The sequence below is a fragment of the Bos indicus genome, chromosome 5 (genome assembly GCF_029378745.1).
Source record: "Bos indicus isolate NIAB-ARS_2022 breed Sahiwal x Tharparkar chromosome 5, NIAB-ARS_B.indTharparkar_mat_pri_1.0, whole genome shotgun sequence".
Lineage (NCBI taxonomy): Eukaryota > Metazoa > Chordata > Mammalia > Artiodactyla > Bovidae > Bos > Bos indicus.
Genome location: NC_091764.1, coordinates 94399336 through 94412592, shown reverse-complemented (window position 1 = coordinate 94412592; position 13257 = coordinate 94399336). Strand labels below are relative to the sequence as shown.

Below are 13257 nucleotides of genomic sequence, written 5' to 3'. Positions count from 1 at the left end.
AATTATTTTTGGCTTTTCATTCAATAAGTGGTATTTTCAGTTCCTTTCCCTCATTTCTTTCCAACTTGGATTGGGTTTTTAAGTTTATTATTATCTTCTAAAAAAAACATTTTCTAAATAAAATTCAATTTTTTAAATTTTCTTCTTTTTTCAGGAAGGTCCCATTTGCCAAATGACATATCATTTTCTTTTAAAAAATAGGCTATATTTTACAAGTGAGTCTAGTGAAAACATTTCTTGTAAAATTATTTTTTCCTAAGTCATAAATTGGCAAAATACCTTGGGTTCTTACAGTAAATGATTAGCATAAACCTAATCTCTACAATTTCTATATGTTACCATTTCCACTTAATACATCAAATGTTCCTATAATAAAATTTTAATTCCAATTGTATCTAATTCTTGCAGAAAAAGCCTTTGTGTCTAAAAATTTCAATTTTCATCTCAAGCCTTAAATCAAATTTTTATTACTGACTATACTAGAAGTCACAGGAAATATTATTTGACAGATAGTCATAATTGTTCAGAACTTTCTAGAAGTCTGTGGCATTTAGAAAACCAAAAATTTAATATAATTGTTTTTATTCCTCAGATTTTTTTAAAGGAAAAACAGTGTTTAATCACTGGCTGCCAGGAATATGCTATAGTAATATCACCTTTCAGCTGGTATCAGAGGCAAATTTTAATAAAAGCACTCTTGTGGAGTACAGTGGTGTCAGTCATGAACCCAAACAGCACAGAACTGGTAAGTCATTTGAAAAATCAAATTTAGTGAAAAAATAATTAAATTATATGTTGTTGTTATATATATTCTTTCTGTCATCCTAAGGAAAATTCTGTTCCAGAACTCAGAAAAAAATACATATTTCAATAATCTAAAATGAATTTTCTATCAATGTAAAATGAACTGAGCAAAATACTCAATAAAAATTTAAATATCAATGAAATCACAGATTTTTAATCTTTGAATAAAATAGCATGTGATATTACCAAAAGTTATAAGTAAGTAACTTAACTGAATCAAGTAGACATCAGTAAATCTACAATATGACATAATAACCATATGGCAGAAGAACAGATGTGAGATGTTCTAGTATAGATTATCTGATTATTAAAAGAAAATATTAGGATTCAGATACACCTAAAACTTGGCAGTGCTTAACTTAATCATAGGATGGATAGATGGATGAATGGATGGATAGATAGATGGGTAGGAAGGTGAAAGAATGGATGGGTAAAATAAATACACACATGCTAAATACCCATCACCAATACCAATATAACTGACATTTTCCCCAAAAACATGCTTAAGTATTCGATAAGCATGAGGGGGCACAATTCATACAAACATTGGGAATGGGTTATAATAGATCACCAACAGACCCTGCCAATCTGAAATTTTAAGATGTCATGATTCTCATTCTTTAGGCCAAAACAAAGAAACTATTTCAGCTAAATATTAATATTTTATTCACCTTACATCAACACCTAAGATTCTACTTGTAGTTTTCATTATTCAAGTGAAGAAACTAGTTGAGCATCTTTTACCTGGGAGATTTTTAAAGTACTGGGCGAGATGAAAACAAAGTCCGCTGAAATGGTTTCCTGGCCTCAAAAACGGTAGAGGTACTACTGGCACTCATGGGCTTCCCTGGAGGCTCAATGCTAAAGGATCCGCCTACCAATGCAGGAGACACGGGTTCAATCCCTGGGTCAAGAATATCCCCTGGAGGAGGAAATGGCAACCTACTCCAGTATTCTTGTCTGGGAAATCCCATGGATGGAGGAATCTGATGGGCTACATCCATGGGGTCACAAAGAGTTGGACATGACTTAGCAACTAAACAGCTATTGGCAATCATACAAGGCAGAATGCAATAAATATTATTAAAGAGTTGGACATGACTGAAGTGACTGAGCATGTACACACGAAGTTATATAGCAGCATGAAAGAGCAAAAGATTAATTTTTATTAAAAGCTCCTAAGAGGTGAGTGTTGAGTTGCTGTTTGAAAGATATGTAGAATTTGTTGTAGGTAGAGACCATTCAGTGGCCTTCATAATTTTCTACCACTAGAAAAGCATACTTCCATAATTCATAAACTTATTTTGTGGGCATAGTTTTCATTTTGAGAGGTTAGAAGCGAAGCCATATTTGCAATATGTGTGTTAAAATTCCTAAAGGTAATTTCAACACGCAACTCTCTTAAGTGCAACTATGTCATAGGGAGTATTTTTAGCCTTGATAGCTATAAGACACTATAGTTGCTTTTTTGTAAAAAAGATCTAGTGACAGAGACTCGGTTTTTTAGAAAGGAGATTGTGATAAGCTGAAAAATATGTGTGTAACTCTACTTTGGAAGTGGTTCAGTCACCACTTTGACTAACATAGTAGCATTATTTAATGTATTTGAAGTGTGACTGATGATACGATAATGTGTGCACATCATATACAAAATCTTAAGTAGACATGTACTTGAAACGACACTTGTTCTTGATGTAAAAGTACAATAAAACTCTGTTTTCTACAATATTGTAAAGTTTAAAAATAAAATAAAAATTAAAAAAATAAAAAAAACTCTGTTTTCTGAATCTGCTTTTATGTTTGACTCATTAATAAAGTATTCATTATAATAGTTTAAAAATACATAAAATGATAATTCTCTTTCTTATAGCCCCTTATCCACCTCAGAATATCTCAGTTCGTATAGTGAACTTGAACAAAAACAACTGGGAAGAAGAGAGCGGCAGTTTCCCAGAGGAATCGTTCATGAGGTCACAAGATACAACGGGAAAGGGCAAAGTCTTCCATTTTACAGATGACACTCCTGAAATTCCCTCTGGCAACATTTCTTCTGGTTGGCCTGATTTTAACAGCAGTGATTTCGAAACAACATCCCAGCCATATTGGTGGGACAGTGCATCTGCAACTCCTGAAAGCGAAGATGAATTTGTCAGTGTGCTTCCCACAGAATACGAAAACAACAGTACACTCAGTGACATGGAGAAATCGGCATCCAGCTCTTTCTCTTCTTTCCCTGTACAAATGATATTGAGTTGGTTACCACCAAAACCACCCACTGCCTTTGATGGGTTCCATATCCGCATAGAAAGAGAAGGTAAAGTACTAGGAAATCAGAGGACTTAAATGGTGCAAAGGTAAAGAAAATGGGAACTTTTAAAAATTCCATTTAGAAAGAAAGACTGAAGGTAGACAGTTAAGATATAAAGAAAAATGGTAAAGAAAATGAAGAATTTATTGAATATCCCAAGGCAGACTGAAACCAGAAAATGAAAATGAACAGATTGGGTCAGAACCCAGTTTGGGTAGTTCACACATCGCAAGTATAGGCAATTGTACACATTTTATTGCTGACATTTCACCTCCCCCAGGCCACTGAGGAAACTTTGAATAGATTTTGAATTAAATTTCTTACCATCACAAATTACAGAATATCCTGGAGAAGTGTTCTGTTTTCCCAGCACACAAACTTGTGAAGCATGCAACAAAAGAATCTTGCTGACAACATGGCTACTTTCCCTAGAGTATCAGACCTATGTTCTGCTTATCAGGCTAGTCTTATTCCCCTCTGGGGGTGCTCCCCTGGAACCAGCACAACTCACATTTTTCCAAAGAGGGACTGGTAGTAGAATAAAAATACACAGCAACTGGTATTCCCACTCTAGCTACCATATTATATATATGGTATTCACTTAGCAACCAAGAGACATTCTTTATATTTAACCCATTACTTTATGAAAAATAGGGCCATGGCATTCAGTAAATTTGAGTCACGAATCATATCTGACTTGTTGTTTGGTAGATTTTCATAGTTATTTGTTGTTTATTTTGTTTTTATAATGACATACTTCATTTTTTGCTCGCCAGTCTAGTAGTTTGAGTGGCAAAGGTTGTCAAGCTGTCAAAATTTGAGGTTAAATTGACAGCCTTACTTACATGCTAGGGTATTCAAATCATATAGTCTCATAGATGACATACTGTTTGCCCCTATTTTATCCAATAGAATGAAATACAAGATTTGTGAATTCCTCTATATTGGAGTATAGAGCGACCAACAATACCCAAATATTATATAAAATTGAAATCCTTTGTCATTTATAATTATTTGAGTCAAAAGTCTTAACATCTGCCTGAAATTATCTGTATTTTTAAAAAGTTCCCTTAGTCTTTTATTTTTCTGTTGCTCGATATAGTCTCTGGAAAATAAGGTCTTATATCTTAGAATATTTTGTAATGCCTATTTCCATGAAAGTTCAATCATGCTTTTATCTGACTGCAGTGTGTTCTGTTGAAGGCTACTCTGGTCACCAAATGATAAAAAAAAAAACAAAAAAAAAAAACTTCAAATGAAGTAATAAGCAGCAGGAGATGGACTTTGAAGCAATGTAAAAATCATTTTTACTTTTAAAATTTCTGGAAGTCAGCCAATGAAGCAAAATATAATGTGTCAGAAAATATACCCAGAGGATTATTTCTAACTAGAAAAATAATTCAATATATTTTAAGACACTTACGGATATTTAATGTTATCACAAAGAACTTGCACAACATTTGGTACTGTTTCTTTTAATTCTTTATATCCAAATGAGAAAGTTGATCATTGCTATCTTCTCCTAACATTATACTTCCGTTTTGTGTGTATCATTTTACTGCTGACAGTATGTAAGAATGCAGTATATATTTATCCATATTTTTATTGATTTGGACACTGTATTTTAATTTTGTTATTTTAAAGTACTGTAAGAAAACAATTTGAACTCTTAACCATCTTTTTTCAATAGCAATTTTAGTTTGGAGGTATAATTCAACTCGACATAGGGAAAGAGGCAAAATAAGAAAATACTTTTTTAAAAAATTAATTGACCTGTCTATAGCCAAGGCTGTTCCAGATATCAATTCATATATATTCTCTTCTTTATATATGATTTAGAAAACTTTACTGAATATTTGACAGTGGATGAAGAAGCACATGAATTTGTTGCAGACCTGAAGGAGCCCGGGAAATATAAGTTATCTGTGACAACCTTTAGTTCCTCAGGATCTTGCGAAACTCGAAACAGTCAGTCAGCAAAATCACTCAGTTTTTATATCAGTAAGTACCAAAGAGATTATTTTGCACTTACAGAGGAGCTAGAACGATGGAGCTGGTGTGATGAATGATGCTTAAGCATCAATTATTCATCAAACCTTAGAGACCCTGAGAATTCTTCAAGGTCATGAGAGGCCCAAATCCATGTGGTTTTTGACAGCAGAGAAAATATATGTATGTATCACAGTAGCAAATTTATCCCGGGATTTAACTCGAGGATTTTTTTTATTATTGAGATAATTGAACATTTGTTAAACTGACCTTTCGCACTAGTGGTAACAAACTCTCCAAGGACATGGACACATAGTTAAGGAAAGAGGACTTTTGTTTGAAGCCATAATGAAAACTGGTATTTTTGAACTGTATGAAAAGGCTCATTGAGTTTGAGGAGCTTGAAAGAAGCACAGAGATTCAAATGTAGTAAGACCTAGGTGGTCTCTCCAAAAATTAGCACAAACTAAGATAGAGCATGGGACTTCCCTGGTGGCTCAGATAATATAGAATCCACCTGCAATGCAGAAGACGCAGGTTCAATCCCTGGGTCGGGAAGATCTCCTGGAGAAGGAAATGGCAACCCAATCCAGTATTCTTGCCTGGAAAATCCCAGGGACAGAGGAGCCTGGTGAGCTACAGCCCATGGGGTCCCAAGAAGACAGACATGACTTAATGACTAAACGACAACAACAAAGCTGTAGCATCATGAAAATACCAATACCAAGTCTTAGGGCAGCTTCTACTGAGTCCATCAGGAATAATAGCAGGCCAATAACTAGCCTCAGAAAGCTATACAAATAGTGCACATAGGTAATGTTTTCTGCTAATCTGACTATGCTTACCAAAAGTTTAGAGGCCAAAAATCTGTTTCCTAGCTTATCCGGAGTTAATGTGCCTCTGATCAGCAGAAAAAAAAACCCAGAAGGCAATGGATAAAAACTTCATTCCGAGAAGGATGATCACCATATGTTATCTCCTCCAAAGGCAAAATACCACCTTTCATTAAATGACCCTCAAAAAGACAGGTGAGATAAAAAGGAGGAGGGCAGAGGAGAGAAATCAGTTTATTTAGCAGCCTAAAAATGTTGAAAATACCCTATATAACAATTTTTCTAAGGAAATCAAAAATGTCACCACTTGTGAAAAGGCTTGATATATCCACTAGACAAGCAGAAAAAAATATCCATGATCAGCCTGCATGTCTGTCAGTTACAGGAGATCTTTGACATGGCATCATTTGAGAATGAAAGCAAAGTTTAGTATTGAGTTCTTCCCATGAGGCTTAAAATGTTTCATTAACCCAGAGATTCCCTTGTCTGCCAGCAGAGATCCACTGCAAGTTCCAGGAAAACTCCCACAACTGTTCAGGCCATTAGCTCTTCCCTGCTCTGAATTTCTACTGTGTTTCATAATGAAGTGAAAGTGTTAGTCGGTCAATCGCATCCAACTCTTTGTGACCCCATGGACTGTAGCCTACCAGGCTCCTCTGTCCATGAGTTTCTCCAGGCAAGAATATTGGAATGGGTAGCCATTCTCTTCTCCAGGGGATCTTCCTGGCCCAGGGATTGAACTCAGGTCTCCCGAATTGCAGGCAGATTCTTTACAGTACAGAGCTTATCTCTGAGTGCGATATTTTTCTAGATGGGTTTTATTTGGGTACCTCTTGTTTTTCATGCCACATAATAAAACCCTAAGTTGGGGTTATACTCTTTGCTTAGGTTATACTCTTTGCTTATTTATTATTTCTGTTGTACATTCAACAAATATTTATTGAATCACTTTCCAGTGATAGGCACTTTATTTTTAGATTATCCAAACTGACCAGAGCTGCTGAGAATGTCAGAATTGCTCACAAATATGATTCTTTTGAAGAGATGCATGTTAATATTCATTTAGGAAAATACTAGAAATTTTGCTGTTTCTTTGCCAATAAAATAACCTGTTTGGAGTTTCAGATACTCTGTTCTGCAGTAATGAGTTATTCAGGTGTACTATGTATATACCTTTGATTTTAAAAGAATACTGTATTTATGTAGTTTTGAAGGCTTTCCTCAGAGGTGAAAATTAAGGTAGGGATTTGCATTAGTCTCCCAAAAGCCTTCTGAAGGGAGCATTGCTATTATCTCCATTTTTAGGTGGAAAAAAAAAAAAAAAAACTTAGACACAGAAACTTTAGCCACCTAGTGTGAGAAGGAGAATCAGACTCTAGAAATCTTTAGTAGCAGAGTCCATTTCCATGGAGTCTGCAGTGACCTGTTACCTTGGGTTGATTATCAGGTCCATCCTATTATAAAGCCATTAAATGAGTGATTTTTTTTTGCCTCCATCCACCCTCGCCCCCACCACCTCAGATCTTCGTAAAAGTAATAACACTTCATGTTTGGTAGTTTTCTAATACATTACAATCTCATTTGATCCCAGCAACAGTCTTGTAAAGTAGACTAATCATATGGCTTCTTGGTGAGTTAACACAAAGCCCTGGCCCAGGAGATAGGCACCCCAGGTTGCCTCTCAATACTCACTCTGTGACACTGGGCAGGTCATTCACATCTCTGGGCCCCAGTTTCCCCATCAGTAACCCACACTGGAACTCTAAAGTCCTTTCCAATCCTAATGTCCTATGATTTGTCCATTTGACAGATGCAGTGACAGAGATTCAGAGAAGTCATTTGCCCAACATTGTATCGCTAATAATGAGCAAAACTGAGTTTGGGGCCAACTTTCCTGTTTCCAGATTCATCCTTCTCACAGTTTCATAGTGCTCCAGGAAGTTTCACACAGGGTTAAGAGTATGGATTTTGAAACCAGACTTCTTGTGTGTGAATCCCAGCTCTACTTATTCTATCTCTGCCTCAGTTTCCTCACCTGAAACTGAAACCAATTCAGTACTTATCTCATAAGTTTAGTTAAGAAAATTAAAGAATTAAAATATGTAAACACAAATAAGCTTAAAAGAGCCTGGCAAACAGTGAGTCCTACATCTCTTTGCCATTGTAATGATCATTTATATAATTTTTATTTTCTTTGCCCCATTTCCCATGAGCTTGAGACTGCTCTCCCCAGCAGAGTCACTTATTCCTCCCCTTTTCCTGGGCTCCAGGAATACAGCTTCTTATTGAGAGAACTGAGAAATGTATCCTAAGCAAATAAAAGAAGTTGCACATTTGCATTTTAACAGGGACTTTCAGGAGATAATAATCACCTTACCATTTCTTGGGTCTTCACTATGTGTCAGGCACTGTGCTAATAACCACTTCGGAAATTTAAAAGAACAAAGCTAATGGCGGGCACTTTTAGGGAGATATTTTAAAATGAGGATCCCACCGTGTCCTCAAATTATCACCCAGGTTTCCACCAGCTTCTGTAATTGAGCCTGTCTGTTGCCTATTTCTTCTCTAAGGGAGTCACACTCTGCTCTTTGATCCTGCTGTCGCCAAATTTAAAATTTTCTTCACAGGATTGCAGTAGAGGCTAATTTGAATCTCAACATAATTATTTCTAGAGCCCAAAGATCCTAACAGCAAAGGAATCACAAACACTCATGAAACCACACTGCCACACACACTCTTTGTTAAAAGAGAAATAAATTCTCTCTGGTGTAGAAGTTACCAGAATAATCTCAGAGGCATGTAATAAATGAAGTGGAGCTTCTGTCTCTCAGTAGAATTCGTTTCATTGCTGCCACCAGGCTGTTGCTTAGGTCGATGGGGAGGTCACCCAGTGGAGACCGTAGCTAAGCAGAGGATGTGAAGACTTGCCAGTCTGGCTGCCAGTCTAACTTGGAATGTCTTTGTAAGGGCGAAAGGAAAACAGCATGATTTTTAAAACTATAGTCTATCTCAACCCGCTCAGCCTGAAACCTCCCCTGTGCTCTGATTTGACATCCAGGTCCTTCAGGAGAATGGATTGAAGAACTCACAGAGAAACCCCAGCATGTGAGTGTCCACGTTCTAAGCTCAACCACTGCCTTGATGTCCTGGACGTCTCCCCAAGAGAACTACAATGGCACCATCGTGTCTGTGGTGTCCCTCACCTGCCAGAAACAAAAGGAGAGCCAGAGGCTGGAAAAGCAGTACTGCACTCAGGTAAAGGAAAGGAAGGGCTGTCAGGCTCACTCACCTCCTGCAGCCCAGCCTTGCAGGAGATGCCAGGGTGCCACCGTGGCAAGCAGCTGTGCCAAGGTCTCTCTGGTGCATCATGGATATAGGAGCCAGGAAGTCAGGGCACAAGGCTCTGCAATCACAGTCACCTTCCTTTCCTCTCTTAGAACTACTGTCTTCCTTTTACTTCCATTCCTCATTCAAGAACATATCCTGAGCACCTGTGATGTGCTGGGTACTGGAGGAGATGGTGGGAATCTAGATGATTTTTATACATCCTGCTCTTGCTGAGTTTATAGTCTAGAGAGAACAATAGTAAGAACACATGTTATTACTGCAGAGTATAAGACCTAGGCTAAAAGTAAGTGAAGGTGGGGCTACATGAATTCACAGAAAGAAGGGCATGAATAAATATGGATGGGGCAAGAGGATTTGAAAACTGATCAGAAGAACTTTACCTTCTAGGGGAGGAGACAGGAAGCAGAAGGTTTAGGGGAGATTTGGTGCAGATTTTTTATTTTTTCCATTTTTCCTTGTTGTCTTAACTATAAAGGTAATACATGCTTACTGAAAAAAAAAAACAATTAAAAAATTTCAGGTACATAAAGTGAAAAACAATCCCCTCACTAATATAAATGGAGACTTTTAAAGGATAAACAGCAGTTAGCTGAGTGAAAGGGGTAGGTGGGGGAGGTGGAGAAACCTGGGAATCTGTAGTTCTGGGCGTGACTACCAGAATGAACTGCCATGCCCCATCATCAGTTCTGAATGAAACCACCAACCTGGGCATCTAAGCAGACTTTGTTCTCAGACGCCCTGAATACATCCACTGGAAGCCTGCAGCCAGTCCTATTTTCCTAAACCTGGTTTTACTTTTTTTTTTTCCCCCATAAGATCAAAGAAACTGATTCTTAGTGTCTTACAAACACAATACTTTAAAAATTGGAGTGTAACTGCTTTACAATGTTGTGTTAGTTAATGCTGTACAATGAGCTGAATCAGCTATATGTATACATATATCTCCTCCCTCTTAAACCTCCCTCCACCACCTCCCCCACATCCCACCCTTCTGGGCCATCACAGAGCATCCAGCTGAGCTCCCTGTGCTATACAGCTGCTTCCCACTAGTTGTCTGTTTAGCATATGGTAGTGTATATAGCAGCAGCAGCAGTGTATATATGTCAATGCTGTTCTCTCCATTCATCTCACTCTCCCTACCCCATGTCCACATATGCATTCTCTACTTCTGCTTCTCTATTCCTGACCTGCAAACAGGCTCATCTGTACCATCTCTCTAAATTCCATATATATGCATTAATATACATTATTTCAAACACAATCTTTTCTTGCTTAAGGGCAAAAAAAGTTTAATTATTAATTTATGTGGAGTATACTGGAAATAGAATATGCACTCAAAACAGGTGTTTGCTATGTGGAAGCTATTTGGAGTGTTTCCATTTATCTCATGAAAATCAGGCATTTAGTGCTATTCAAAGGGTGAGAAATTTTAAATTAAGAAGATAAATTCAGGAATCATGACCCTTGGAGCTCTCAAAAACCCTAGAGAGCTGAGATAAGCCCAGCATGAAGATGAGGCTACCCTCTCGGCTTGAATTAAAGAATAAACACGCTAAACAGATTAACTGGTCATCACAGCCCACTGTGCCGTTTATTAGCTTCCTTCCCTGAGTGTACCCAGCACGACTGACTCTTCACATTGATAGAAAATGTGTTGTGCCCCAGAACGTGACTAGAACTTGACTGCTCTCAGATATGATTTTTCTTCTTCCCTCTAATGTATGAGTTACATATCTTATACATAGAAGTGTTAGCGTTAGTCGCTCAGTTCAGTTCAGTTCAGTTTAGTCACTCAGTCTTGTCCGACTCTTTGCGACCCCATGAATCGCAGCACGCCAGGCCTACCTGTCCATCACCAACTCCCAGAGTTCACCCAAACTCACGTCCATCGAGTCAGTGATGCCATCCAGCCATCTCATCCTCTGTCGTCCCCTTCTCCTCCTGCCCCTAGTCCCTCCCAGCATCAGGGTCTTTTCCAATGAGTCAACTCTTTGCATGAGGTGGCCAAAGTACTGGAGTTTCAGCTTTAGCACCATTCCTTCCAAAGAAATCCCAGGGCTGATCTCTTTCAGAATGGACTGGTTGGCTCTCCTTGCAGTCCAAGGGACTCTCAAGAGTCTTCTCCAACACCACAGTTCAAAAGTATCAATTCTTTGGCACTCAGCCTTCTTCACAGTCCAACTCTCACATCCATACATGACCACAGGAAAAACCATAGCCTTGACTAGATGAACCTTTGTTGGCAAAGTAATGTTTCTGCTTTTCAATATGCTATCTAGGTTGGTCATAACTTTCCTTCCAAGGAGTAAGCGACTTTTAATTTCATGGCTGCAGTCACCATCTGCAGTGATTTTGGAGCCCAGAAAAATAAAGTCTGACACTGTTTCCCCATCTATTTCCCATGAAGTGATGGGACTAGATGCCATGATCTTCGTTTTCTGAATGTTGAGCTTAAAGCCAACTTTTTCACTCTCCACTTTCACTTTCATCAAGTGGCTTTTTAGTTCCTCTTCACTTTCTGCTATAAGGGTGGTGTCATCTGCATATCTGAGGTTATTGATATTTCTCCTGGCAATCTTGATTCCAGCTTGTGCTTCTTCCAGCCCAGCGTTTCTCATGATGTACTCTGCATAGAAGTTAAATAAGCAGGATGACAATATACAGCCTTGACGAACTCCTTTTCCTCTTTGGAACCAGTCTGTTGTTCCATGTCCAGTTCTAACTGTTGCTTCCTGACCTGCATACAAATTTCTCAAGAGGCAGGTCAGGTGGTCTGGTATTCCCATCTCTTTCAGAATTTTCCCGGTTATTGTGATCCACACAGTCAAAGGCTTTGGCATAGTCAACAAAGCAGAAATAGATGTTTTTCTGGAACTCTCTTGCTTTTTAAATGATCCAGCGGATGTTGGCAATTTGATCTCTGATTCTTCTGCCTTTTCCAAAACCAGCTTGAACATCTGGAGATTCACAGTTCATGTATTGCTGAAGCCTGGCTTGAAGAATTTTGAGCATTATTTTACTAGTGTGTGAATTGAGTGCAATTGTGCAGTAGTTTGAGCATTCTTTGGCATTGCCTTTCTCAGGGATTGTAATGAAAACTGACCTTTTCCAGTCCTGTGGCCACTGCTGAGTTTTCCAAATGTGCTGGCATATTGAGTGCAGCACATTCACAGCATCATCTTTTAGGATTTGAAATAGTTTAACTGGAATTCCTTCACCTCCACTAGCTTTGTTTGTAGTGATGCTTCCTAAGGCCCACTTGACTTCACATTCCAGGATGTCTGGCTCTAGGTGAGTGATCACACCATTGTGATTATCTTGGTCGTGAAGATCTTTTTTGTATAGTTCTTCTGTGTATTCCTGCCATCTCTTCTTAATATCTTCTGCTTCTGTTAGGTCAATACCATTTCTGTCCTTTATCGAGCCCGTCTTTGCATGAAATGTTCCCTTGGTATCTCTAATTTTCTTGAAGAGATCTCTAGTCTTTCCCATTCTATTGTCTTCCTCTATTTCTTTGCATTGATCACTGAGGAAGGCTTTCTTATTTCTCCTCGCTATTCTTTGGAACTCTGCATTCAAATGGGTATGTCTTTCCTTTTCTCCTTTGCTTTTGGCTTCTCTTCTTTTCACAGCTATTTGTAAGGCCTCTTCAGACAGCCATTTTGCTTTTTTACATTTCTTTTTCATAGGGATGGTCTTATTCCCTGTTTCCTGTACAGTGTCACAAACCTCTGTCAATAGTTCATCAGGCACTTTGTCAATCTGATCTAGTCCCTTAAATCTATTTCTCACCAGGATCCTCTGTCCATGGGATTTCCCAGGCAAGAATACTGGAGTGGGTTGCCATTTCCTCCTCCATATACATAGAAGCCAAAGGCTAAAAGTGTAGAGAGATATTGTAAATTATATATGAACCAGAAAAGTCTGGTCTAAGTGCTTGCTGACAGTGGCTTCTTTGAAACGCAAATGTGAAAC

At 38.1% G+C, this 13257-nt stretch overlaps 1 protein-coding gene across 3 annotated transcripts in view; it reads left to right on the top strand.

The window, feature by feature from the left end:
* Positions 1 to 13257, top strand: part of PTPRO (protein tyrosine phosphatase receptor type O) — a 264792-nt gene that overhangs the window by 159119 nt on the left and 92416 nt on the right. For all 3 annotated transcript variants that reach the window (XM_070790022.1, XM_070790021.1, XM_070790020.1), the window contains exons 4-7: positions 593 to 745; positions 2675 to 3118; positions 4952 to 5113; positions 8993 to 9189. In XM_070790022.1, the coding sequence (XP_070646123.1) occupies positions 593 to 745; positions 2675 to 3118; positions 4952 to 5113; positions 8993 to 9189 (956 nt within the window). The remainder of the gene's footprint in view (positions 1 to 592; positions 746 to 2674; positions 3119 to 4951; positions 5114 to 8992; positions 9190 to 13257) is intronic.